This window comes from Kogia breviceps, chromosome 1, assembly GCF_026419965.1.
Source record: "Kogia breviceps isolate mKogBre1 chromosome 1, mKogBre1 haplotype 1, whole genome shotgun sequence".
Lineage (NCBI taxonomy): Eukaryota > Metazoa > Chordata > Mammalia > Artiodactyla > Physeteridae > Kogia > Kogia breviceps.
Genome location: NC_081310.1, coordinates 165515833 through 165540114, shown reverse-complemented (window position 1 = coordinate 165540114; position 24282 = coordinate 165515833). Strand labels below are relative to the sequence as shown.

At 47.4% G+C, this 24282-nt stretch overlaps 2 protein-coding genes, 4 non-coding genes and 1 pseudogene across 7 annotated transcripts in view; 6 read left to right on the top strand and 1 right to left on the bottom strand.

Annotated features, from left to right (window-relative positions):
- Window positions 1-13335, top strand: part of RPS8 (ribosomal protein S8) — a 396253-nt gene extending 382918 nt beyond the window's left edge. The window contains exons 1-6 of one of the 2 annotated variants that reach the window (XM_059043400.2): window positions 10680-10757; window positions 11155-11261; window positions 11727-11826; window positions 12211-12386; window positions 12619-12748; window positions 13175-13335. In XM_059043400.2, coding sequence (XP_058899383.1) covers window positions 10754-10757; window positions 11155-11261; window positions 11727-11826; window positions 12211-12386; window positions 12619-12748; window positions 13175-13284 — 627 coding nt within the window. In that variant the 5' untranslated portion in view covers window positions 10680-10753 and the 3' untranslated portion in view covers window positions 13285-13335. Of the gene's footprint in view, window positions 1-10679; window positions 10758-11154; window positions 11262-11726; window positions 11827-12210; window positions 12387-12618; window positions 12749-13174 lie in introns of those variants that run through there. The other variant, XM_067009060.1, reaches the window with a different exon arrangement.
- On the top strand, window positions 1625-5120 carry LOC131744168 (non-histone chromosomal protein HMG-14 pseudogene; annotated as a pseudogene).
- LOC131746960 (small nucleolar RNA SNORD55/SNORD39) lies at window positions 10991-11070 on the top strand. The gene has a single exon (XR_009332718.1). It is a non-coding gene; the product is annotated as a small nucleolar RNA SNORD55/SNORD39 (small nucleolar RNA).
- Window positions 11544-11647, top strand: LOC131747009 (small nucleolar RNA SNORD46). Its single transcript, XR_009332737.1, has one exon. It is a non-coding gene; the product is annotated as a small nucleolar RNA SNORD46 (small nucleolar RNA).
- On the top strand, window positions 12447-12514 carry LOC131747006 (small nucleolar RNA SNORD38). The gene has a single exon (XR_009332736.1). It is a non-coding gene; the product is annotated as a small nucleolar RNA SNORD38 (small nucleolar RNA).
- LOC131747004 (small nucleolar RNA SNORD38) lies at window positions 12989-13057 on the top strand. The gene has a single exon (XR_009332735.1). It is a non-coding gene; the product is annotated as a small nucleolar RNA SNORD38 (small nucleolar RNA).
- A 2922-nt stretch (window positions 13336-16257) lies between the features above and the next one.
- Window positions 16258-19609, bottom strand: BEST4 (bestrophin 4). The gene is given in 8 exon segments (XM_059043556.2): window positions 16258-16528; window positions 16702-17057; window positions 17060-17335; window positions 17633-17710; window positions 18114-18268; window positions 18453-18686; window positions 19271-19365; window positions 19458-19609. Coding segments are annotated over 8 exon segments (1617 nt in total).
- Window positions 19610-24282: the final 4673 nt, after the last annotated feature.

Sequence of the window (24282 nt, the reverse complement as noted above, 5' to 3'; positions counted from 1 at the left end):
GGTCAGATCCGACCTCTGTGACTGCAGAAACTTAAGTGGGTTGTTTAACCTCTGTGCTCTCTGAAATGGGAATAATGCTGGTACAGTATAGAATTACTATGAAAATTGAGTTTGGGAATTCCCTGGTGGTCCAGTGGTTAGGAGTTGGTGCTCTCACTGCCAGGGGCCTGGGTTGGATCCCTGGTTGGGGAATTAAGATCCTGCAAGCTGCGTGGTGTGGCCAAAAAAAAAAAAAAACTGAGATCACACACCCAGCAATAGGTACAATGTCTCACATTTAATAAGTGCTATATAATCACTAGCTAAGCACATAAGAACAAAGTTGTTTTTTTTTTTTTTTTTTTGCGTTACGCGGGCCTCTCACTGTTGTGGCCTCTCCCGTTGCGGAGCACAGGCTCTGGACGCGCAGGCTTGGCGGCCATGGCTCACGGGCCCAGCCGCTCCGCCGCATGTGGGATCTTCCCGGACCGGGGCACGAACCCGCGTCCCCTGCATCGGCAGGCGGACTCTCAACCACTGCGCCACCAGGGAAGCCCAGAACAAAGTTTTTTGTTTTAGTACTGTATCCACAATATCCTGAACATATGACAAGAACACAAAATGTATTTTGAATGAATGAATGAATGAATGGTTCTCTAACCACTCACTGTTCTCCAACCACACTGGCCTTTATTTCTTGAATATGCCAGGGCTTTTAAAAAAATAATGAAAATGTAATTTTTACATTTATTGAAATGTAATTCACAGTATAAAATTCACTCTTTTAAAGTGTCCAATTTAGTGGTTTTTAGTATACTCATTTAATTGAGTATTTCCAGAACATTTTTAAGACCCAAAAAGAAATCCTGTTGCACGTCAACTATACCTCAATTAAAAAAAAACAAACACATTACCCACAAGCAGCCACATACACGCCTCCATTCACCTCTCCCCTCAGCCCCAGGAAACAGCCAATCTATTTTTCCTTCACTATGGATTTGCCTATTCTGGACATTTCATATAAATGGAATCATATAACATGTGGTCGTTTGTGTCTGGCTTCTTCACTTAGCATATGTTTTAAAGAATCATGTTGTAGAATGTATCAATTCACTCCTTTTTATGGCCAAATAATATTCCAATTGCATAGCTGTACCACTTTTTGTTTATCCTTCAGTTGATGAATTTGGGGGTTGTTTCTACTTTTTGGCATTATGAACAGACCATTTGTGCTATGAATACTCATGTACAAGTTTTTGTCTGAGCATATGTTTTCAACTCTCTTGGGTATATGCAAGTCCTTTGCCCATTTTTTAAGTTGGATTGTCTTTATTGCTGACTTGTAAGAACTCTTCATATATTCTAGATACTGGACCCATTATCAAAGGTATAATTTGAAAATATTTTCCCTCATACTGTGAGTTGTCTTTTCACTTTCTTGATGTTATTCTTTGAAGCACAACAGTTTTTAAGTTCGATGAAGTCTAACTTACATTTTTGTTGTTGCTTGTGCTTTTGGTGTCATATCTAAGAATGTCATGCCAAATCCAATGCTGTGAAGATTTACTCTAATGTTTTCTTCTATGAGTTTTATGTTCTTATATTTGGGTCATTGATCCATTTTGAGTTAATTTTTGTAGCTGCTATGAGGTAGGGGTCCAAATTTATTCTTTTGCATGTGGAGATCCAGTTTTTCCAGCATCACTCACTTATTGTAAAGACTATTCTTTCCCCCATTGAATTGTCTTGACAACCTTGTTAAAAGTCAGTTGATGGCAGAGGGAGGAGGGGATTGAATGAAGTCAGTTGAAAGGTAAAAACTTCCATTTATAAGATAAATAAGTGCTAGGGATGTGATGTACAACATGATAAATATAGTTAACACTGCTGTATGTTATACATGAAAGTTGTTAAGGGAGTCAATCCTAAGAGTTCTCACAGGAAAAAATTTTTTTCCTATTTAATTTTATATCTATATGAGATGATGTTCATTAAACTTATTGCAATAATCACTTCATAAATATATAAATCAAATCATGCTGTACAACTGAAGCTTATACAGTGCTATATATCAATTATATCTCAATAAACTGGAAGAAATAATGAAAATAAAATTTTAAAAAAGAAAATGAACATATATGAGTGGGCTGATTTCTTAGACTTTAAATGCTATTCCATCAGTCTATATGTCTATCCTTATGCCAATACTTCACTGTTGGTTACTGTAGTTTGTAATAAGGTTTTCTTTTTTATTCAGCCGTGCCGCGAGGCTTGCAGGATCTCATTTCCCCGACCAGGGATTGAACCTGGGCCACGGTTGTGAAAAACCTAAAATCCTAACCACTAGGCCATCAGGGAACTCCCTTAAGTTTTGAAATCAGAAAGTGTGAGTCCTCCAAATTGGTTCTTTTTCAATATTGTTTAGGCTATTCGGGAACACTGGCAATTCCATATGAATTTAAGGATCAGCTTTTCCATTTCTGCAAAAAAGGCTGATGGAATTTTGATAGGGATTACATTCAGTCTGGGTGGTATTGCCATCCTAATATTGTCTTCCAATCCATGAATGCAAGATGTCTTTCCATTTATTTAGGTCTTTAATTTCTTTCAACAATATTTTGTAGTGTACAACTCTTTCACCTCCTTGGTTAAATTTATTTCCTAGGTATTTTATTCTTTTGGATGCTATTGCAAAAGGAAATATTTTTAAGTTCCTTTTCAGATTGTTCATTGCTGGTGTATAGAAACACAACTGATTTTTGTGTGTTGATCTTTTTTTTAACCTCTTTCTAAAAATTGAAGTACAGTTAATTTACAATGTATTAGTTTCAGGTGTACAGCAGTGATTGTTATATATATTCTTTTTCAGATTCTTTTCCATTATAGATTATTATAAGATACTGAATATAGTTCCTTGTGCTATACAGTAGGTCCTTGTTGTTTATCTTATGTGCAGTAGTGTGTATATGTTAATCCCAAACTCCTAGTTTATCTCTTCTCCCCCCGCCCCCATTGTGTGTTGATATTGTACCTTGCAACTTTGTTAAATTCATTTATTAACCGTAATAGTTTTTTTGTAGATTCTTTGAGATTCTTTCTATATAGGATCATGTCATCTGTAAATAGAGAAAGTTTGACTTCTTCCTTTTTAATTAAGATGCCTTTTATCTCTTTTTCTTGCCTAATTTCCCTGGATAAAACACCCAATATAATTTTGAATAGAAGCGGTGAGAGGGACTTCCCTGGTGGTCCAATGGTAAAGAATCTGCCTTCCAGTGCAGGGGATGCCGGTTCGATCCCTGGTTGGGCAACTAAGCCCGCACGCCACAACTACTGAACTCACGCACCTCAAGGAGAGAGCTGCAAACTACAGAGCCCATGCACCCTAGAGCCCGCGCACCACAACTAGAGAGAAAACCTGCATGCCACAACTAGAGAGAAGCCCGTGCGCCGCAAGGAAGACCCAACGCAGCCAAAAAAATAAAGACGAAGAAAAAAAAAGTGGTGAGAGTGGATATCCTTGTCTTGTTCCTGATCATTAATTATGTTAGGTGTGGCTCCTTTATCAGGTGAAGAAGTTCTAATTTGTTCTAAACACTCTAATTTGTTGAGTGTTTTTATCATGAAGGGATATTGGATTTTGTCAAATGCTTTTTCTGTGTTTTGAGGTGATCACATGTTTTTCCCCTTTATTAATAAGGTATATTACATTGATTGATTTTCAGATGTTAAACCAACCTTGCAAACCTAAGATAAATTCCACTTGCTCGTGCTGTACAGCCTTCACTTCCTGCTTGTGCAGAGCTTCAACGTCAGCCATATATCACCGATATTAGGGCCTTTGCAGGTCTTTACTGGGCATGTACTCAGTCCTGCATACACACATGACCTTCTAGATTTTCTAGATTCCCAGGAAAGTGTGGGAATTTTTTAAACTCCCATATTCTCCTTTTTCTCCTTTTTAAAAAATATTTTTTTATTATTATTTTTTATCAGCCTCTTGTCAGCCCCAACTCGTAATCCTGCCTCAGGCAGTGTGTTGCCCCTGACTTTTTTTTCTTATAAACACCAGGGGTAGGGCTGTTCACAGAGTGAGCTTTGAGTGAGATCAAATAAAGACAAGCCCTAAGAATGGAGCTTTTCAGTCAGATGCCAGACAGGTCAAATGGTGATAGTTCTTTGGGGATGGGGCTTTTAGGGAGCTCCAGACCCATCTGCCTCCTCCACCTGATGTTAGGCTGCCGCTTTTCACAAGTACCTAAGCCAGGAGGCTACTTGGTTTTCAAAGCTAATGTGGAGCTAGGAGAAGGGGAGGGGATTAGGGCAAATTAAAAAGCAATAAAGATCACTGAACAAAGTTTTAGCTGTTGTTCTTGAATAAATGCTCCTTGGATTGTTGTAAGTCTTTAGTTAATTTCAGAGTTCTGATTTTGACGATTTTTGCCAGTGTTCTCGTTGCTTTAATGGAGGAGTGGTTTTTCAAAGATCCTTACTCCACCATTCCAGAAGTGCACACCCTTCTCAGGGCTTTTCACACTTGATGTTCCTTCAGACTGGAACCATCAACTCTTCAAAATGTTCCTTTTTTCTTTCAGGTCTCAGTTTGCCCCAGGTATCTTGTCACCCCAGAGAAGCAGTCTAAAAGTATCTTAACTCAAGTTTGCCCCAAGACAGCGCATTATTTCCTTCATAGCATTTATTACAGTCTAAATATCTTGTCTGACTTTTGTTTGCAGGCTGCGTCCACTCGCCGTCTGCTTTCTCCCGCAGGTCAGCTCCGCCGAGGGGGCGGCGAAGGAGGAGCCCAAGAGGAGATCGGCGAAGTTGTCAGCTAAACCGGCTCCTGCAAAAGTGGAAACGAAGCCAAAAAAGGCGGCAGGAAAGGATAAATCTTCCGACAAAAACGTGCAAACAAAAGGGAAAAGGGGAGCAAAGGGAAAACAGGCTGAAGTGGCTAACCAAGAGACTAAAGAAGACTTACCTGCAGAAAATGGAGAAACTAAAAATGAGGAGAGCCCACCTTCTGATGAAGCAGGAGAGAAAGAAGCCAAGTCTGATTAATATCACACACCTGGTCCTATCAGTGGTCCCTGTTTCCCTTGTACAATCCAGAGGAATATTTTTATCAACTATTTTGTAAATGCAAGTTTTTTAGTAGCTCTAGAAACATTTTTAAAAAGGAAGGAATCCCACCTCATCCAATTTTTTAAGTGTAAATGCTTTTTTTTTAAGAGGTGCAATCATTTGCTGGATATTGAATATGGGAGGCTTTGATTGTCTTGGGTGTAGCTTTTATATCCTATAATACAAAGCATACTAAATGGCAGTTTGGAGTCAGTTGTGCATTTAATGTCTTAAACACTTTAAATTACTTCTCTTCCCACGTTGTTTTTGGTAGAATTGTTTCTTAAAGCAAACCACTCACCCCTTGATCTTGGCTCTCCTGGGCAGAATTTTGTGCACTCTAACATCTTTGGTCGTGGTAGTCCAGTTCTTCTAGTAACTGTTAATGTGCTGTGAACGACTGACAATTTGAGTATGTAGTGTATATGATATTAAATTGTGAATTAGTGGGACTTATGATGTAACAGCATATCAATATTTGAAGATATTGGTACTTGATATCCTGTGAAGGAAAATCTGCCCTCAAATTTTAAGCTGGAAAGTCACTGGAATAACTGTTCAGAAAAGAATCACAACTACATGATTTTTTAGGTTTTTGGTACGTATGTTGAGAATTGTGTACAAATTGAAATGTCTGTGTACTGATCCTCAAAACAACCAATAAAATCTCAATTATTAAAAAATATATATATATATCTTGTCTTCTCCACATAGAGTTTATGCTTCAAGTAAGTTTTTTGGGGGCCGTGCTGTGCAGGCAGTTCCCCAAATGGAGGTTGAACCCAGACCACACAGTGAAAGCCCAGAATCCTAACCACTAGGCCACCGGGGAACTCCCCAAGTAAGTCTTTCATTGTAAAGATCCTCCAGGGCCTAAATTCTTGTTCTTAATCTCTAGTGGCAGTAGTCTGCAGAGATATGTGCCTTTAACCAGCAGCATTCTGTAACCCAGGTGTCAGGCAGAAGAGGTTGGACCAATCCCAGGTTTAAGGACTTAAAGGGTGAGGAGCTAGTGAAAGGTTAAGGTTGAGGGAGGTAAAGATGCTCATGTTTAGGCACCCAAAAAATGACAAGGGTATTATTAGAGGAAGAGACAGTGAGTCAGGACATAAAATCTTCCAGGCACAAATTGGTGAGAACTAGAATTTATAGGTAAGTTCAATAAAGAGGAGCAGTGACTGTTGTAGTCTTAGATTCAAAGTTTGGTTTTTAGGGAGGATAGAGTAAGAATGGTCTGAAATTGGCAATGAAGACCATGGAGCACACCTATCTCCCATCTAGAGCACAGCATAGTCATCCTCCAATTGAGAAGGCTGACAAGAATAGAGAGAAAATCCTGAAAGAAGCAGATTTATGTTAAAAGGAAACATTCAGAGAAGAGGTTGAAGATATACAGGATTTTTCTGATGAATGACCCAGGACACAGAAGATTTTTAGAAAATGAAGAATGGTGGGAGATTGGTTTAAAAAAGATAATATAATATCTATGTCAGGATTAGAGCATGGGTGATAGGTATAATCTGGGAGATGATTTTTTTAAGGTGACTAATGAAAATAGGGACAAAGGCATAAGACAATTAATGTTAATGGTCTCAAAGCACATGGAGTGATGTCCTGGCTAGGAGGACAGCAGAAGAGAGGATCTCTCCAGGATCACACAGAATCATAGAGCCCCTGTTTGACTTCTGCTAAAGCAAGAATAGAGACTTGGAGGGGATGGTGTGGGACACAGAGAACTGTCTTGCTCTGATTTCAAGAACTCCAGAGTCCGTCTTGAATATTGCCCCAACAGAGATTCAGATGCATTTATTAGTTTACCTTTCAAATACATTTTTTAAAAAGGCTCGAGTTCAGGGTTTTGGGGCACAAGACTTCCATCTTGCATGGCCCTGCAGGAAACATTTCTCTGCTCCAAACTCCAACGTTTTGGAATTGTTTGGCCTCACTGTGCGTTGGGCGCAGGAATTTGTGTTTGGTTACATCTCTGCTAAAAGAGGACAAAGTACGGACCACAGTGTCTCATGATCTGCAGATGCAGACGACGGTGGTGGCTACAACTCAGAAAAATACTCAGCTCATTTACAGTGCCTCCATGTGAGCAACATGCCACCTACTTCTGCAAGATGTCGAGGTTGTTGAACACCCCAGGTAGCTATAGATTCCACTGCCTCGAATGGGAGACCCCAGGACCGTCTGTTTCCTGCACTACATTCACCCTTACCAGCCCAATGAGTACCTGAAGGCCTTGGTAGCTGTGGGGAGATTTGCCAAGGCTATGACAGTTTTTTGGTGGAATGCTGTGGAAAATTAGAATTCAAAAATCCCACTGTTTCTACCACATTGAGGTCATCCACAACACAGAAGAAAGTGGCTCCTAATATAACTTCCCACAGTGCCTCTAAATTACATATAGACTTTGGGTGAAGTGGATCAATTGCCTTTATATGGAAGTTTGATGTTTTCTCTGCTTTTCTGGCATGGTGTTATTATTATTATTATTTTTATGTGGCATGCGGGCCTCTCACTGTTGTGGCCTCTCCCGTTGCGGAGCACAGGCTCCGGACGCGCAGGCTCAGCGGCCATGGCTCACGGGCCCAGCCGCTCCGCGGCATGTGGGATCCTTCCGACCAGGGCACGAACCCGTGTCCCCGGCATCGGCAGGAGAACTCTCAACCACTGCGCCACCAGGGAAGCCCTGGTTTTTAAAATTAATTTAATTTTGGCTGTGTTGGGTCTTCGTTGCTGCACGCGGGCTTTCTCTAGTTGCAGCGAGCAGGGGCTACTCTTCCCTGCAGTGCGTGGGCTACTCTTCCCTGCAGTGCGCAGGCTTCTCATTGCGGTGGCTTCTCTTGTTGAGGAGCACGGGCTCTAGGCGCGTGGGCTTCAGTAGTTGTGGCTCGTGGGCTCTAGAGAGCAGCCTCAGTAGTTGTGGCACATGGGCTTAGTTGCTCCATGGCATGTGGGATCGTCCCGGACCAGGGCTTGAACCGTGTCCCCTGCATTGGCAGGCGGATTCTTAACCACTGTGCCACCAGGTAAGTCCTAAAGTGGAATTGTTTTCATAATTCTTTTTCAGATTATTTATTGCTAGTGTATACATATGACAGATTTTTGTGAATTGATATTTTGTCCTATAACTGCTAAATTAGTTGACTAGCTCAAATAATTTTTTGTTGTTATAGGAAGTTTTATAAGATGAAGTTTTATAAGATGATGTGATCTGTGTTCTGTGAATAAACACAGTTTTAATTTTTCCATTCACACATGGATGTCTTTTATTTCTTTCCTCAAGACTCTGGGTAGAACTTCCAGTACACTGTTGAATAACTCTGGTGAAGGCCTGCTTCCTGGCCTTCTTCCTGATTTCAGGAGTAAATCTTTCAGTCTTTAACACTGAGCACGATGTTTGCTGTGGCTTTGTATACTACTCTTTTCCATATTGAATAAATTTCCTTTTATTCCTACTTTGAGTGTTTGTATTATGAAATAGCACTGGGTTTTGATTATAGCTTTTTCTGCAGTAACAAAAAAATGCTCATGTGATACAGACTAGCTGATGGGGTAGACCACTGGGTTAGGTGATAGAGGAGTGAGACCATGGTGGGTGGGGGTGGGAATTATCAGTCCCATTCTCTTCCAAGCTTCATACTCATCTTTCCAACTACTATAAATACAAAGAACAGCACCTATATGTCCCACAGGCAATTCAAACTCATCCTAAGATTGAACTTTCCAGAAACCTGCCTCTCCTGTGTTCTCTATTAATGGTGGTGTCACCCCACCATTAATGTGTTTTCTCAGGGAAGAAACGTCATGTCACTCTTCACTCATCCCCTTAATCCAGTCTATCACAAAATCCCATCACCCAACAAATACCCCTTGAATCCACCTTCTCCTTTTTGTTTTTTTGTTTGTTTTTGGTTTGGTTTGTTTTTTTGGCCACACCAAGTGGCATACAGTATATTAGTTCCCCGACTAGGGATCAAGCCCTGCCCCCTTCAATGGAAGCACAGAGTCTTAACCACTGGACCACCAAGGAAGTCCCCACTTTCTCCTTTTTATGTCCAATTCAATTGCCTTTTCTTTTTCTTGTGCCAAGGGGCTGGGGATGGAGAGACGAATGACATACGTGCACTATATTCTTAAGACCTCAGTCTACTGGGAAAACCCATTGAATACAATGTTAGTAGAACAATAATTTACTCAAATATTTGAGTACCATTCAAATATTTGAGTACTTATTAAATGCTAGGCATTATTCTAGGTGTTGGAAATACAGTAGTGAACAACACAGTTCCTACTCTCACGCTTATTATATTTTAGTGGGAAGACAGATAATGAGCATGTAAAAACAATGTTAGTATTGAGTGGGTAGAGAAAAAGGAGTGTTGCTATTTTTTTGTGTGTGTGTGGTACGCGGGCCTCTCACTGCTGTGGCCTCCCCCGCCACGGAGCACAGGCTCCGGACGCACAGGCTCAGCGGCCATAGCTCACGGGCCCAGCCGCTCCGCGGCATGTGGGATCCTCCCAGACCAGGGCACGAACCCGTGTCCCGTGCATCGGCAGGCGGACCCCCAACCACTGCGCCACCAGGGAAGCCCAAGAGTGTTGCTATTTAGGGACTGGGCGAAGGGACTTCCCTGGTGGCGCAGTGGTTAAGAATCCACTTGCCAATGCAGCGGACAAGGGTTTGAGCCCTGATCCGGGAAGATCCTACATGCTGCCAGGCAACTAAGCCCGTGCGCCACAACTACTGAGCCTGCGCTCTAGAGCCAGCCCGTGCTCCGCAACGAGAAGCCACCGCAATGAAAAGCCAGCACACCACAACAAAGAGTAGCCCCCGCTCACGGCAACTAGAGAAAGCCCGCGTGCAGTAAGGGAGACCCAACACAGCCAAAAATAATTTTTTTAAAAAACTGAGTGGTGACACAGACCCTACAGCCCACAAAGGCTACAGTATTAACTTACCCTTTACAAGAAAAGTTTGCTTTATGCGCTCTCCCTAAGTTCCGTTCATTCTGGTAGCTTTGGTTACCATTTATACGTCAACGATTCCCAAAGTAACACCTTCTTTCCAGATTCCTTCTGTATGGATGGACCAGACATGAACATCCATTTGTCTGTCATTCCCACGTGCGGGAGTCACCAAGAGCTAAAAATGAACACGTCCAGACCGCTCCTACCTCAGCCTACCCTTTCGCACTAAGTGGCACCAATATTCATCCAACTGGTCAGTGAGGAATTCAGAATCCTTGACACATCTCCCGCCCCCTAAACCAAACCCTTCAAAACAAAACCCAAGTCCCCCTCTCGTTTCCACCTCTACTGCCTTCCGCCCTTCTACAACGCACTCATAGCGCTCATCCAGGACTACAGCAGTAGCTTCTAAAACGGGTCTTTTCAAAACGTAAATAAAACCAGGCAAGCCCCGCCCGAATTGTGCCCTGGGTCTCTCAACCTCCCCTCTGAGGCGCGCACAGGGCCAGGTTGCAGCGCCCTCACGACCCTCTCAGGCTCAAGGCCTCGGCGCCCCGCCCTCCGACCCAAGGCCGCTCTCTGCGGCGCCCGGAAGATACGTCAAGAGGCGGGGCTACGTTTTACAAACGGAACCGTGACGCTTTGCGTTTTCTCTTTCAGCCAGCGCCGAGCGATGGGTGAGTGCTTCTCTGCTTTGGGGCCGCGGCTGGGGAATGAGCTCAATCCGGCGCCATCCTGCCTCGCAGCCCAGCCGGGAGCGTGGGCGCCCGGGCCTCGGGCAGCGAGCCTCCGCGAGGAGGGTGATGCTCGAGCTTGGGCCGCCCGGTCCGCTCCGGGGGCCTCAGGGACCGGGGCCGCGAGCGGCACCATTATGGCTGCCGGGGTCGGGACGGGAAGGGGCTGGGCCGCACGTGCGTGATGACACCTTGGAAATGCTGTGACCTCCCGACTGCGCTGTGGGGGAGCCAACCTTGGAGAGCTGAGCGTGCGGCCGCCGACGCGGGGCGTTGGGCTGGCGGGGCCCGGTCCCGGGCTCCCCTGGCTGAGGCTCCCTCCCCCCGCTTCCACACGTAGGCATCTCTCGGGACAACTGGCACAAGCGCCGCAAGACCGGGGGCAAGAGAAAGCCCTACCACAAGAAGCGGAAGTATGAGCTGGGACGCCCCGCTGCCAACACTAAGGTGCGTGCGGGACCTCACCGCCCGGGAGGTCGCCCACCTGTTCTCCGCGGTCCGCTTGAATCTTTGTGGGGCTCTGCGATTTGCTGTAGGGTCTAGGCGGCCTCCTCGTCTTTGTGTGTTGGGTAAACACTGAGAGATTGCATGGTGACAGCTACTGTGTCCTAGTGGTACTTGCAGGGCGCCTGGAGCGAGTGGGCTCCTCAGTGATAGTCAGAAACCTGGAATTTTGGTTGCACGGAGACTTAATTTTCAGTTTGGAATCAGGCTTTTCCTCTTGGAGGTAACTAGAGTGATGAAGAAGTATCCTTAGGCGTGGTTGTGGCCGTCTTGGTCACCTGTGTGCCACTTGCCAATGCTAGGACTTGTCATAGTTACACTGACTGTTACCTCCATCCAGCCCGGGTTCCCTTCCCTCTCTCTAGCTTCTCCTTGATAACCTACTAACTGTCTCCTTGTATTTTCTAGATTGGCCCCCGCCGCATACACACAGTCCGTGTGCGGGGAGGCAACAAGAAGTACCGGGCCTTGAGACTGGACGTGGGGAACTTCTCCTGGGGCTCCGAGTGTGAGTGAGGCCCTGTAGGCGTGGGTGGGAACTCAGCACCTAAACCTTTTCTAAGCTTCAGTAAGTGCTTTTAGCAGGAAGTCCATGCCCTGAACCAAGATACTGAAGTTTCTCCTGTGAAAGACCTTGAGGTGCTGGAGCTTTCTCTCCATCCTGTCCTGCCTCTTAACTCCTGTAGCTTCAGGGATTGGGGCTGAATCTAGAAACCATGTATGTGTGGGTGTCAGCCACATCTAGAAAGATGGGTGTGTGGAAGATGAGCTTATGCCCTATGGCTCTGTAAAGGCTTAGAGTTCCCATCTCTTTAGGCCCTACTAGGGCGCCGGTGGGGGACAGTTGACCTCAGGTTCACATGGCTTGATTCTGAATTTCTCCTGTGAGCAGGTTGTACACGCAAGACAAGGATCATAGATGTTGTCTACAATGCATCCAACAATGAACTGGTCCGTACCAAGACCCTGGTGAAGAACTGCATCGTGCTCATTGACAGCACACCGTACCGACAGTGGTACGAGTCGCACTATGCACTGCCCCTGGGCCGCAAGAAGGGGGCCAAGCTGGTGCGTGTTTGGGGAGCCAACTTCCTGTGGGGGGGGGGGAGGCCGCCCTTATTCCAGCCTTCTTGTGATGAAAACTCTGTCCAGTTCTGCTACTGAAGGGAGAGATGAAAGCCTTTAGTGCTGAAGAAGGGGGCAGGGGCATGGGATATGCAGTGTTGAAGGCTATGACATTCCTTCCCGGAGATAGGGTTTGGGGAGGCCCCACTAACCCATGTGTGCTTCCTTTGTTCAGACTCCTGAGGAGGAAGAGATTTTAAACAAAAAACGATCAAAGAAAATTCAGAAGAAATATGATGAAAGGAAAAAGAATGCCAAAATTAGCAGTCTTCTAGAGGAGCAGTTCCAGCAGGGCAAGCTTCTTGGTGAGATGGCTTTTGCATTTGGTGGAGTGGGGGGGGGGGTCCTGAAGATATGGTGTGCCTTCTGTTGTGGGCTAGAGAGTTTGGTAACAGCACACAAGCACAAATCAGAATATTTGGTCATCCCATTAGTTTGAAGCTGAAATGGAAAATAGTGGGCAGGAGCCCATAGGCCTGAGCTTGGTTTCTGCCTCTGAGTTTCAGGAGTATTCTGAGAAGTCTGTGTCCAGGCTTAGGGGGTTGTCTCAGTGATGAAAACTTTGTCCAGTTCTGCTACTGACTTTAAGTGATGATAAAGTGTATCTGAGGAGACAGTGGGCTTCATGCCTGCCCCCAGGATACCTGGACCAACATGGACTCTTAAGGAGATACGTAGGTGTGGGTAGGGCCACAGTGTCATTTTGCTAAGGATCACATACTCTCTTGCAGCTTGCATCGCCTCAAGACCAGGCCAGTGTGGCCGAGCAGATGGCTATGTGCTAGAGGGAAAGGAGCTGGAGTTCTATCTGAGGAAAATCAAGGCCCGGAAAGGCAAATAAATCTTCTTCCTTCCTATCTTAGCTCATGTTATAAAGGTGCTTATTGTTCTATGCCCTGTGTTTGCGTTCTGAGAGTATTTGATTGTTTGGCACACTGTAGAGGTGCCCCAACTCTCTTTGCCTGCCTCCCTTTGCCCAGGCCTATTATGTGCTTTTCTATAGCAGAAGGAATGTTTCTCACCCCTAAGGCTGGGTTTCAGTGGCAACAGGGATGTGGCATGCAGGCTGAGGAGAGACTGTATGAGGGAGGCATCCCAGCACGGGGCCCCCAACAGTATTGGGCTGTTGACTGGACCATGATTGGAACCTGAAACCATGCTGCTTCTGTAAGGTTCTCTTAGAGACCCTGTGTGCAGACCATGGTTTTAGGGGTTTATTTCAGGTTCATGGATTGTCTAGAAACCTTGAAATTGTTCCAGATTTCTGCATTGTTGAACAGGTTATACACATTTACATAATCTGTATCTTGTCAGCTTTTGGATGTCTTTCTGAAGTTAATTTTTTCTTGAACCCTAATCCTTTCCCCTCTTATTACTCAAAAGTATGTAAAATTACCAGTGATGGCTGCTGAATCTCTAAGGGTCAGCTCTTGTCTTCAGCTTAGCTACATTGTTGTCTGTCATCAACTTTTAAAGGTGGTTTAAGCTCCATCTTTCTAACTAGCCCAGACCTACTTGACACTTGCATTTGGATATCATAATAGGACTCTAAAAGGTCACCGTGTTCAAAACTGATAACGTTCTTCAGCTTTCCCTTTTCAAACAGTTTCTCGATTATTTGATTGCAGCAAATAGTGGTCTTCATATGACAACATAAATCTTAAGGTCATCCTTGGGTCATAACTCCCACATCTAATGTCACCACATCTTGTTGCTTCAACCTTTAGCACCACCTCTACTGTTCTAGTCACATCTCTGCATCCTACTTGTTCTTTTGTTGTCCCCAATGCAATCCCAGCTATCAGTGATCATTTTAAAAGATAAAATTTTTTTTTAACAGGACATCCCATCTCAAAATTCCTACCAGATGGTATGGAACTCAGTGGGACATGGCCCCTTCTATAGTGTCTGCCATCCTGGCCTTACTGAACATATGTTCACTTACTGTTCCCTGTGTTGGGAATACTTTCCATCATATACCCACATTGCTTATTTCTTCCAGGTCTTTGTTCTGTTAGTCTAGTTCTTCCCTGATCACAGGCTTTTAAATTGTACTCCCCTCCATACCGTATCCTTTGCCCCTGTTCTTTCTCCTTATCCCTTAATTTAGCATAAATTTTGCTCATTTTTTTTGCCCTCTATTAGAATATATTTCCAAGGGAATAGGGATATGTTTCCTGTGGCATCTCCAGTACCTGGAAAGGTACATGGCAATATACTAGGCACTCAAATATGTGCTTAAGTTAATGAGTTCTAAAGAAAAAAGATTTTATCCAATTTAAAGTTGTTGGAAAGCACATGTCTTAAGAGCTAAAGAAGTACAAAATCTAATTGGTCCATCACCTTGGCTAAATTGCAGACTTCTGTGAACAGACATTTGGGAAAGGTGAACCCCCTTTTCTAGTACAAAAACTTAAGGACAAAAAGTCAGTCCAGTCCTTTAAAACCTTACCATTGGCTCTGGGGAGACCTGGCCTTGGCCTTCCCACCCAGTGATCTTCTCTTACCACCTGAACATTAGCTGATGTTTGCTGAGCTGTGTGTTGGGCATGGCACAGCAACACTTTGCCTTCATCTTCTAATTTGAGCTCTACAAGACGTTGATGTTTATTCCCTCCTTCACCCTCTAGTCAGTCCATAGGATAAGGGGTTCATTTTCTTAAAAGCCTTGAATTCATCAACTATCCATCTCCACTGCCCTCATAGATGACCATTCTCACCCTGGAGCAAGGCTACCTCCTCTGTAGACCCAGCAAAACACCTCAGGTGCCTTCTAAGTGAATGGTGACCTCACAACCTCTACCTACACTCTTCATGCCTCTCTCCCTTTGAATTCTGGCATTTGTCTTCCTTTGGCCTTAATGTTCAGTTTTGGCATTCGCCAATTTTTTTAGTGGTGGCTGAGCTTAGAAGGCAGGAATCTTAGAGAAACTCAGTTTAGCAGCAACTCTAATATAGTGCTCTGTGGGGCTGTTTTCCACAATGCCCCCTTATTACCATCAGCTGAGTGCTGTGGTCCTACCGCAGAGATGGACCTGCAGCTTTCACCCCTTAAAGTGTCCTTTCTCCCTGTTTGGTTGGTGGGAGCAGAGAAGGGCTTCTTTCAGATGCTGGAAGTCCAGGCTGGGTGGTGTATGACTACCCTCACGTCTCAGTTGAATCAGCTTCAGGGCAGACTCTCAAACCCTCATCTTTAGTCCATTGGCAGAGCATGCCAATTCAGTTTTAAGCAATTTTAATTGCACAATAATAAATGAATATATTTTCATTGTAAACAAAAAATTGAATATGACAGATGAAGCAAAAGTACCCCAGCACACACTTTGACCCCTCATCAGAGTGAGGTTATCACAATACGGAATATCCTAAACATCTTTTTATGTATGACTCAAATTGTGATCCCTGGGGCAGCGGCAGCATTCCCTGGGAACTTACTAGAAATGCAGTTTTTTTTTTAAGAAATGCAAATTCTTGACCCCATCCCAGATTTAATGAGGCAAACGCTGGGAGTTGTACCCAGAACTTTTTAACCAGCCCTTCAGTGATACTGATGCTCCCTCAAGAACCGGCCTAGCCCCGCATTGCGGAGGAAATTAATCCTGCGCCTGGGCTCTAGTCCTCTGTACCTTGCCTCTTGTGTCCTAGCTTCACCTCCCCCAAGCCAAAGTGGACACATTCCTAACTCTGGTTCAGGCTCTTCTGCCCTCAAGGGTCGTCCCTAAGTGCTCCGGCTTAGGGTGCATGGAAGTGCTGCTCTAATAGCTCCGGAGGGCCTAGGGGAGGCAGCCAGACGGCCCGGCCCCGCTGCCTCTGCTCAGGGCTCCTGGGCCTCATCCCCTGACCCCGACTCCTCCTCGATGCGGTCCGCGGCCTCGAGGTCACCGCCCTCCTCGGCCCGGAAGCGCAGCAGGTGAGGGGTCCGGGGGGCTCCTCGGACGCGGCCGAAGTTCCGGAGGCTGATGGCTGGCGAGGGCGCTCCTACGCCCAGAAAGCGGCTGAGCAGCGGGGTCTGCGCGGCGGTCACTGGGCGGGCTGGCCCAGGGGACGCCTCCACCTGCAGGCTCTGCTCAGGGTCGTCGCTAATGCTGCAGGCAGGCGGGAGGGCGGTGTGAGCAAGCCTCTGGCAGCTGGGGGTCCAGCTCCCCAGAGTGGGGTGTGGGGCAGGTGGGACCAAGTCCTGGGCTCCCTGGACGGTGGGTGGGGAACTGGGGCCCACATGCTGACTCAGGTCCTGCCTCAGCGTGCGTGAGCCACTCACCGCAGGTTGAAGGTGGAACCCAGGAAGGAAGGCCGCAGCGACTCGGCCACAGTGGCCACGGTGTAGGGCGGCTGTGCCGAGTCCTCATCCCAATATGGGTCCTTCTCCGCAGGAGGCAGGTTCTGGTACATGTCATCCACGGAGAGCAGGGACACCTGGGGTGGGCAGCGGGTCACAAGGATCCCCCTCTCCTGCATACCTGGGCTGCGAACTGGCAGAGAGGGAGAGCCTGACTGCCAGTGAGCTGCCACCAGACCCCTAATCACCTGCAAGTTGCGGTCTATAAGCTTGTTGGTTTCAAAGTCGTCATCATCCTCGCCAAAGGGATTGATGATCTGTTCTGCCACCTGCAGGTGATAAGAGTGTTTTCTGGGCTTAGAGCCCTATTTTCTAACCCCGGAGTTGGGGTGGGCCCTGGGCCCATGTCTTGACCACCCGAAGTGCCCACCTTGAGCCAGCCAGCATAGAAGAAGAACTGCAGTAGAGTGGTGAGAGGCACGTACATGTCCAGGTCCCCCAGGGCTGGCCCGGGCTCCAGAGGCTCCCGAGGTTTTGCAGCCCCTGCCTCTGACTCCACAAACTGGCGGCCAACCAGGGAGAGGGCAAAGAAGGAGTATACTGCTATGGTCACCACCTGGAGAAAGGGAAGCCAGGCTAAGTGGGATAGGGAGAAATGCTGCCCCTGCCCCGAGGGCCAGTGGCAGATCTAATAAGTATAATAATTAAAACATGTAGCAAGGTGTGGCAGCACCAGATAGGAGGGGATCATCTTAGTGGGGGGTCCAGGGAGGCTTTGAAGATGAGCCTGTGGCTGTTGAGTGTCTCACTGGACCAAACTGCCCCAGGGCAGGTACCATCTCTAATTCTCAGTGTCACACACAGCACAGGACATACAGTAGGCACTGGGACTGGGGAAGTGAGAGGCAGTTACTTGGGTGTAGACGAGGGGGATGCTGATCCAGTCATAGTGGAACAGCATGCTGCACTTGGCCCGGTACTTGTTCAGCTCCTGGTGGAACAAGCAGGAAGAGGAAGTCAGTGGAGGCGATGAAGGAAGAATGGGGAGGGGACAGGGGAGCCCAGCACATGTTAGGCCTGGGCCAGGTCTAGAGGCTCATTCTGTTTTCAGAGGTTGTCAGGCTGGGGTGACTGTGATGGAAAGCAGTTTAGCAAAGTAACTGCAAGGACAGAGCCTGGAGCCAGGTCTGAGGATGATTCCCAGCTCCACTAACTAGCTGTGTGACTTGAGCAAGTTTCTTTTCACTCTGTGCCTCAGTTTCCTCACTTCTCACACTTGCAACAGTGTGCTGTACATAATTGGCACCATGTAAGTGTTAAGCACTAAAATTATTATTCCAGTTTGCAAAACTAGGGGGAGGAGGGCAGATGGGCCTGGTGCTAGGCTGACTCACTTCCAGGAGCAGGCAGAGAGCAATGTCGTCACGGATTCGCCCATCCCTCCGGGCCTGAGCCGCCAGGTTGGTGAACCAGACGCAGGGGACCCAGTACTTATTGAAGTCAGATTTCAGGCTCTCAAACTTTTTCCTCTCTTCCTGGGACATGAAACCTGCAGGGATGAAGTGAGAGGGGGGAAGACTCATCCTCGTCGCTGGGGACTCACCGCCTTGGGGCCCTGGAGCTCCCCCTGGTGGTCAAACCTCCCCTCCTAGGAGGCCCGCGGGGCAGGTCCGGTCCCACCCGCTCCAGGGCTTCCCCAGCGCGGCACCTGCGTCTGGCTGTGGGCCGCGCACCTGCGTCCACCACGTGCTCCATGGTGGGGAAGCGCTTGAGCACGCGGGTGCTGACCGAGCGCAACACCAGTACCGATGCCAGGTTGGCGTAGCGGATGAGGGTGCGGCGCAGCAGGCGGCCGCGCTGGTCCACGCCGTGCACGCTGGCCGAGATGACGCACATCAGCTGGTCCGGCAGCGGGATGCTTGTGTACTGGGCCCACCAGCGGTTCACCACCAAGGTCACGTAGAAACCTGGTCACCGTCATGGGTAGGGGGGACGGGAAGGCAAGATGGAGGTATCAGGAGTCAGCGTGTCCTGCCCCCACCCAGAGTGTGTGGTCCAGGCCAGGTGGAACCAAGGCAGGCAGGGGGAAGGACACATTGGCTCCAGCATCCTGCCTCTCTGTCAGGGGGACAGCCTCTTCCTCTTGGTCCCTCCCTGATGTACCAAACCAGGCAGGGAGGAAGAAGAGTTGCACACCTCCTCAAGCAGAAGAGAAGTGATGGTTCAAGTCCAGGCAATGATTAACTCTGAGCCCTGCTTCACATGGGGGTCGGGAGGGAGGTGTCACCTCTTCCATACCCAGAGGGTTGTGAAGCCAGCAGGTGGCTTGGGCCTTGTTTGGAGTGAGGGTCCAGCATGTGATAGGCAGGGCCTAGTCCTCTGGAAATCCTGGACCCCACACGCAGCTCCCATGCCTGCTGAGCCTGCTCTGGTTGCCCTCCAGGCGGTTCTGCTGGGGTAATTCTGACCCTCAGAGCTAGCAACCCAACCCAAAGGTAAGGAAAGATGGTTAGGAGGCTACAAGGGAGAACCCCTGTTCCTTTGAACTTACCCAGTACAAAGGACAAGGGGATGAGGTCTGCAGAGCGGTTGCAGTATCGGGCCACCTGAGCATATACATGCCTCTGTTCCTGGGTCAGCAACAGCCTGGGGAATGTCAGGTAAGGCCTGGGTTAGAGGGAGGTAGGCAGCCTAGTCACCCACAGGCCAGCCCTGAGACCCTGCCCTCACCCTCGCACCGGTAGGTGATGCTGAGCAGAGCATACAGGGCGATGAATAGGAGGAACTCCTTGTAGAGGAGCTTGTAGATGCTTCCCCTCCAACGGAGAAGCAGGCCAGAGAAGCCTCCGAAGCGGGCCTCCGCTACTTTGAGGGTGTATGAAACCGTCATGGTGCTGGGGGCCTGGGGCAGAAGGTCACAAAAGCTGCTCCCAGAGCTCTCCTTATCCCCCAGCAAACCTCCTTAGCTTGCCTTCTCATCACCCACCTTAGATCCCTAGGCAACATTACTTCAACTCTGGTCACCTCCCACCCCAGCCTTCACCCTGTGTCAGTAGACAAGGGGGAGGCAGCTGCAGAGCAGACAGAGCACACCCACACCCCCTAGAACTCAGTGGTGTGTGGGTCAAACCAGGATGAGGTCGGGCAAGAGGTAGCTGAGGTCTACACCCTCTCATGCATGAAGCTTCCCCAAGCTCCTCTTCCACTCGCAGGGCTAGGAGTAACCGGGTCCTGAACTGCTGAGGACAGGAGACCCAACTCTAGCCCAGACCCACACACCTTGGCGTCTTGCTCTCGAAGCTGATAGCTGGTCTCTCAAGGCCCAGGGCACTCTCACCTGCACCCCACATCTACTTACCTGCTCTGGACAGCAGCCTGTGCTGAGGAAGGGGAACTGGGCTAGCCTTCACCCCACAGCACTTAAGTACCTCCTGGGCCCATAAAGTTTGGCTGGACTGAGGTTATCATTGATGGATTGAGGCTGTCACCCAGCTTTCCCTGGTGCTGGGAACTGGATGTGTCTCCCTATGCCTGCAGGGCTGGGCTGGCCTTTGAATGTCGTAAATGCCATCATCATTGACCCCACAGTTCACACCATGTCCTTGAAGCCAGGGTGACAGGAATTACTGTCCCAGCTCCAGGTGAGAAGACAGATGCATGATTAAGTGTTATGACAGCTGCTGATCGCAGAGCACTGACTAAGTGACAGGCAGTGTGCCAAACACCACTACATCACACCTCTGACCTGTCCTGGGAAGCTTCTTCCCCCACACTGTGAGCTGGTTTCAATGCAAGTGTTTTCTGAAGAGAGGAAGCATGGAGAGGTGGTTACGAGCACAAGCTTGAGAGACAAACCTGGGTTGAATTCTAGCTCTCTGTACCCTTGTCCAAGATACCTAATTTCTCTGAACCTCAGTTTCCTCCTTTGCAAAACAGGATCAATAACTCCTTCTTCACAGGGCAGTCGGTAATATTCAGAGAAACAATGCCTGGAGCCTGGAGCATGCAGGCATTTATCCTGGGTGGCTCTTACCATGAAAAGCCAAGTCTTTCCCCTTTGGTTTCCACCTACTGGTCCATCCACTGTTTGCATCCCAGAGCCAGGCAATCCTGCAGAGACTGAGAGTCAGAGACCTTTCCTCTGATGCCTGTCCTGCCTGTTCCCGAGCCAAACAGTGCCAGGTCCTGGCTTTTAATCTGGGTATAAGGCCTCTGAGATGCCCCCCACTTCCACCTGCCATCACCAGCCTCTGGCCTCACTCCTTTTCACTGCTTCTTTGAGGTCCGTCCTTGCATCAGTTAATCATACTGGACTATAATCCATCTACAGAGAGATCTCCCCTCCAGCCCATGAGACCCTTGAGGACAGGATTGCATCTGATTCATTTCAGTAAAGCTGGGGAGGACTTGAACCCAGGCAGGCTTTTCTTTTCTTTTCTCTTTGTCTCCTTTCTTTTTATTTTATTTTTAAAATTTTTATTGGAGTATAGTTGATTTACAATATTGTGTTATTTTTTGCTGTACCACAAAGTGAATCAGTTATACATATAAACACTCTTTTTTAGATTCTTTTCCCATATAGGCCATTACAGAGAATTGAGGAGTTCCCTGTGTTATACAGTAGGTCCTTATTAGTTATCTATTTTATATATAGTAGTGTGTCTATGTCAATCCCAATCTCCCAATTTTACCCCCCCATCACCTTGGTTTTCTACATCTGTGACTCTACTTCTGTTTTGTAACTAAGTTCATTCGTACCCTTTTTAAAGATTCCACATATAAGCGATATCATATGATATTTGTCTTTCTGTGTCTGACTTCACTCAGTATGACAAGCTCTAGGTCTATCCATGTTGCTGCAAATGGCATTATTTTGTTCTTTTTTATGGCTGAGTAATATTCCATTTTATGTATGTAATACATCTTCTTTATTCATTCCTCTGTCGATGGACATTGCTTCCATGTCTTGGCTATTGTAAATAGGGCTGCAATGAACATTGGGGTGCATGTATCTTTTAACCTGAGGAGTCCCCCTCCCCACTTTTTATAAGAAACTCCCTAGATGAGCAAGGTCTGGAAACCAACTCATGGCCTGACAAGTTATGTTCTCCGGCCCAGGTGAGATGTCTATATGTGGAAAGAACAGGACTCCATGTGTGTGTCCTGGAGGTCTGGAAGACCCAGGACCTGACCTGGGAAGGGCAAGATACCAGCTCTGGGGCCTCAGCTATCTTGGCCGTGCAGCCCCTTCCCAAACTCTGATCTGTGGCTTTTCTAGAGCATTCTGGGCTGCTTACCACTTAAAGAGTCTCTGGTACCTGGGAAGCCAGGCCCTGGGACTGGGGGAGCTCAGGCCCTGAAGTCCTGGTAGCTTCTCTCTGACAGTGCTCCCTGAGGGCAGCCCAGCTGGCTGCATTTCAGTCCTCAGCCCCCATCCCCACGTGAGGCCCCCTCGTATCTGCCTGTTACCAACTCTGTGGATCACTGGGCTGTGAATTTCCCACAGAGTTGTGGGTAAAGGTACAGAACCTGAAGGCTTGCCCCAGGAGAGAGCAGTCCCCAGGCCCCACCCAGCCCCTCCTTCCTCAGTCACTTTATCTCCCTTCCCAGCTGCTGTCAGGTCCTTTTGGTTTATGGTCCAGGAGAGGGAACCACTCCACTTATAAATCATTTTCCCCACCCTTCTTTATCCTCCTCTGGCTCTTGCCTCTCTTTCTCTTCCAGTCCTAACCACCAATGCCCACTCCCCTCCTCACAGCCGAGAGCTGTATATATGACTTGGCAGTTTACAGCATGGAGTCTGGAGCCAGACCGCCCAGATTTTTAAATTCGGACTTCACTGTGAACTACCTTTATGACCTTGACCTTGAGCAAACTGTTTAACCTCTCTGTCCTTAATTTCCCCTTGGGGAAACCTAATGATAGTATCTATCTCACAGAGTTATTGTGACTATTAAATGAATTAATATTTATAAAGCGATTGGTAAGCATGAAATGCTACTGTAGCTATTAGCATCTCTCTTCTTTTTGGTCCAGCTCTTTTACTTCCACCTCTGCCACCACCAAGGACACCTGAGATCTCCTTATTGCTGAATCCAGTAGGCCGCTCCTGAGTCCTAACCTTATTTGGTATCTTTCATTCTTGAAAGACTCCCTTGAGCTTGGTGACCTGATACGGTCAAGAGATTCTGACTCTGAGCTGCCAAGGGGCAAGGAGTGTGGGATACGTGCTCAATTAGCAGCGGGCCTGAGAGCATCCTCTGGGGGATGGAGACCCAGAGAGCTCAGAGAAACCTCAGCTTGGGCAGGGGTTGTGAGAGTCTTGCGGGGAGGAGAAAGGGCACTAGTAAGAGGGACAGGGAGACATGGAGTACTATAGGAGGACAGATGCAAGGTCAGAGAACTATGGCCCTGAGAAAACTCAGGCAGGGGAATTTCCTGGCAGTCCCGTCAGTCCAGGACTCCGTGCTTCCACTGCAGGGGGCACGGGTTCGATCCCTGGTTGGGGAACTAAGATCCCACATACCACGCAGCCAAAAAAAAAGAAAAAGTCAGTCAATGATGAATAGTGGAGTCAGACATCTTGGGTTCAGATCTTGGCTCTGCCCCTTGGTAGCTGCATATGACCTTGAGCAAGAGGCTTAGCCCCATGAACCTCGGTTTCCTCATCTGTGAAATGGGGATAATAATCACATCCACATCATAAGGTTACTGTGAGCAGTCCAGAAGATAAATGCTTAGCCCCATGCCTGGTATGTGGCAGGTGCATAAGATCCCTTAATGGCAGCATATGTTACACTGAGGGAGGAGGCAGAACAGGCTGCCAGCCCCTCCAGTTACAGCATCAGGAGGATGTCCTCCTGATGCCGTGGCTCCTGGAGGGGAGGGCTCAGGAGCCCTTGTTAACCTCCCAAGGGGAGGAGCCAGTGATGGTAACAGAATATGCCACCCCAAAATATGCCACTCTGGCATATTGATTATTTTGAGCTGTAGGCGCTTGAAAAACAGCAAATGCAGGGAGAGGCTTTCTCTGAACTCCCCTTAACTGCCTAAAGACAGAGCCTCCAAAAGGAACTCCATGGTCATAAATCACCTTCCTGGGAGTTTCATCTCATATCACAGGAGAGAAAATTAGAATTCTATATCATATCCAGGCCACTTTTGTCATAAACTATCATACCTCCCATTCATTCTTCTAAGGGCCCATTCATCTTTCCTAGAAATTATTTATTCTCCCCTAAGCGGCCTACATTCCCCTCCCCCATTCTCTACTCAAATGGTACTTTAAAAAAAAATTTTATTTATTTTATTTTTGGCTGTTCGTTGCTGCGTGCAGGCTTTCTCTAGTTGCGGCGAGTGGGGGTTACTCTTTGTTGCGGTGCACGGGCTTCTCATTGCAGTGGCTTCTCTTGTTGCGGAGCACAGACTCTAGGTGCGTGGGCTTCAGTAGCTGTGGCACGTAGGCTCAGTAGTTGTGGCTCGCGGGCTTAGTTGCTCCACAGCATGTGGCATCTTCCCCAACCAGGGCTTGAACCTGTGTCCCCTGCATTGGCAGGCAGATTC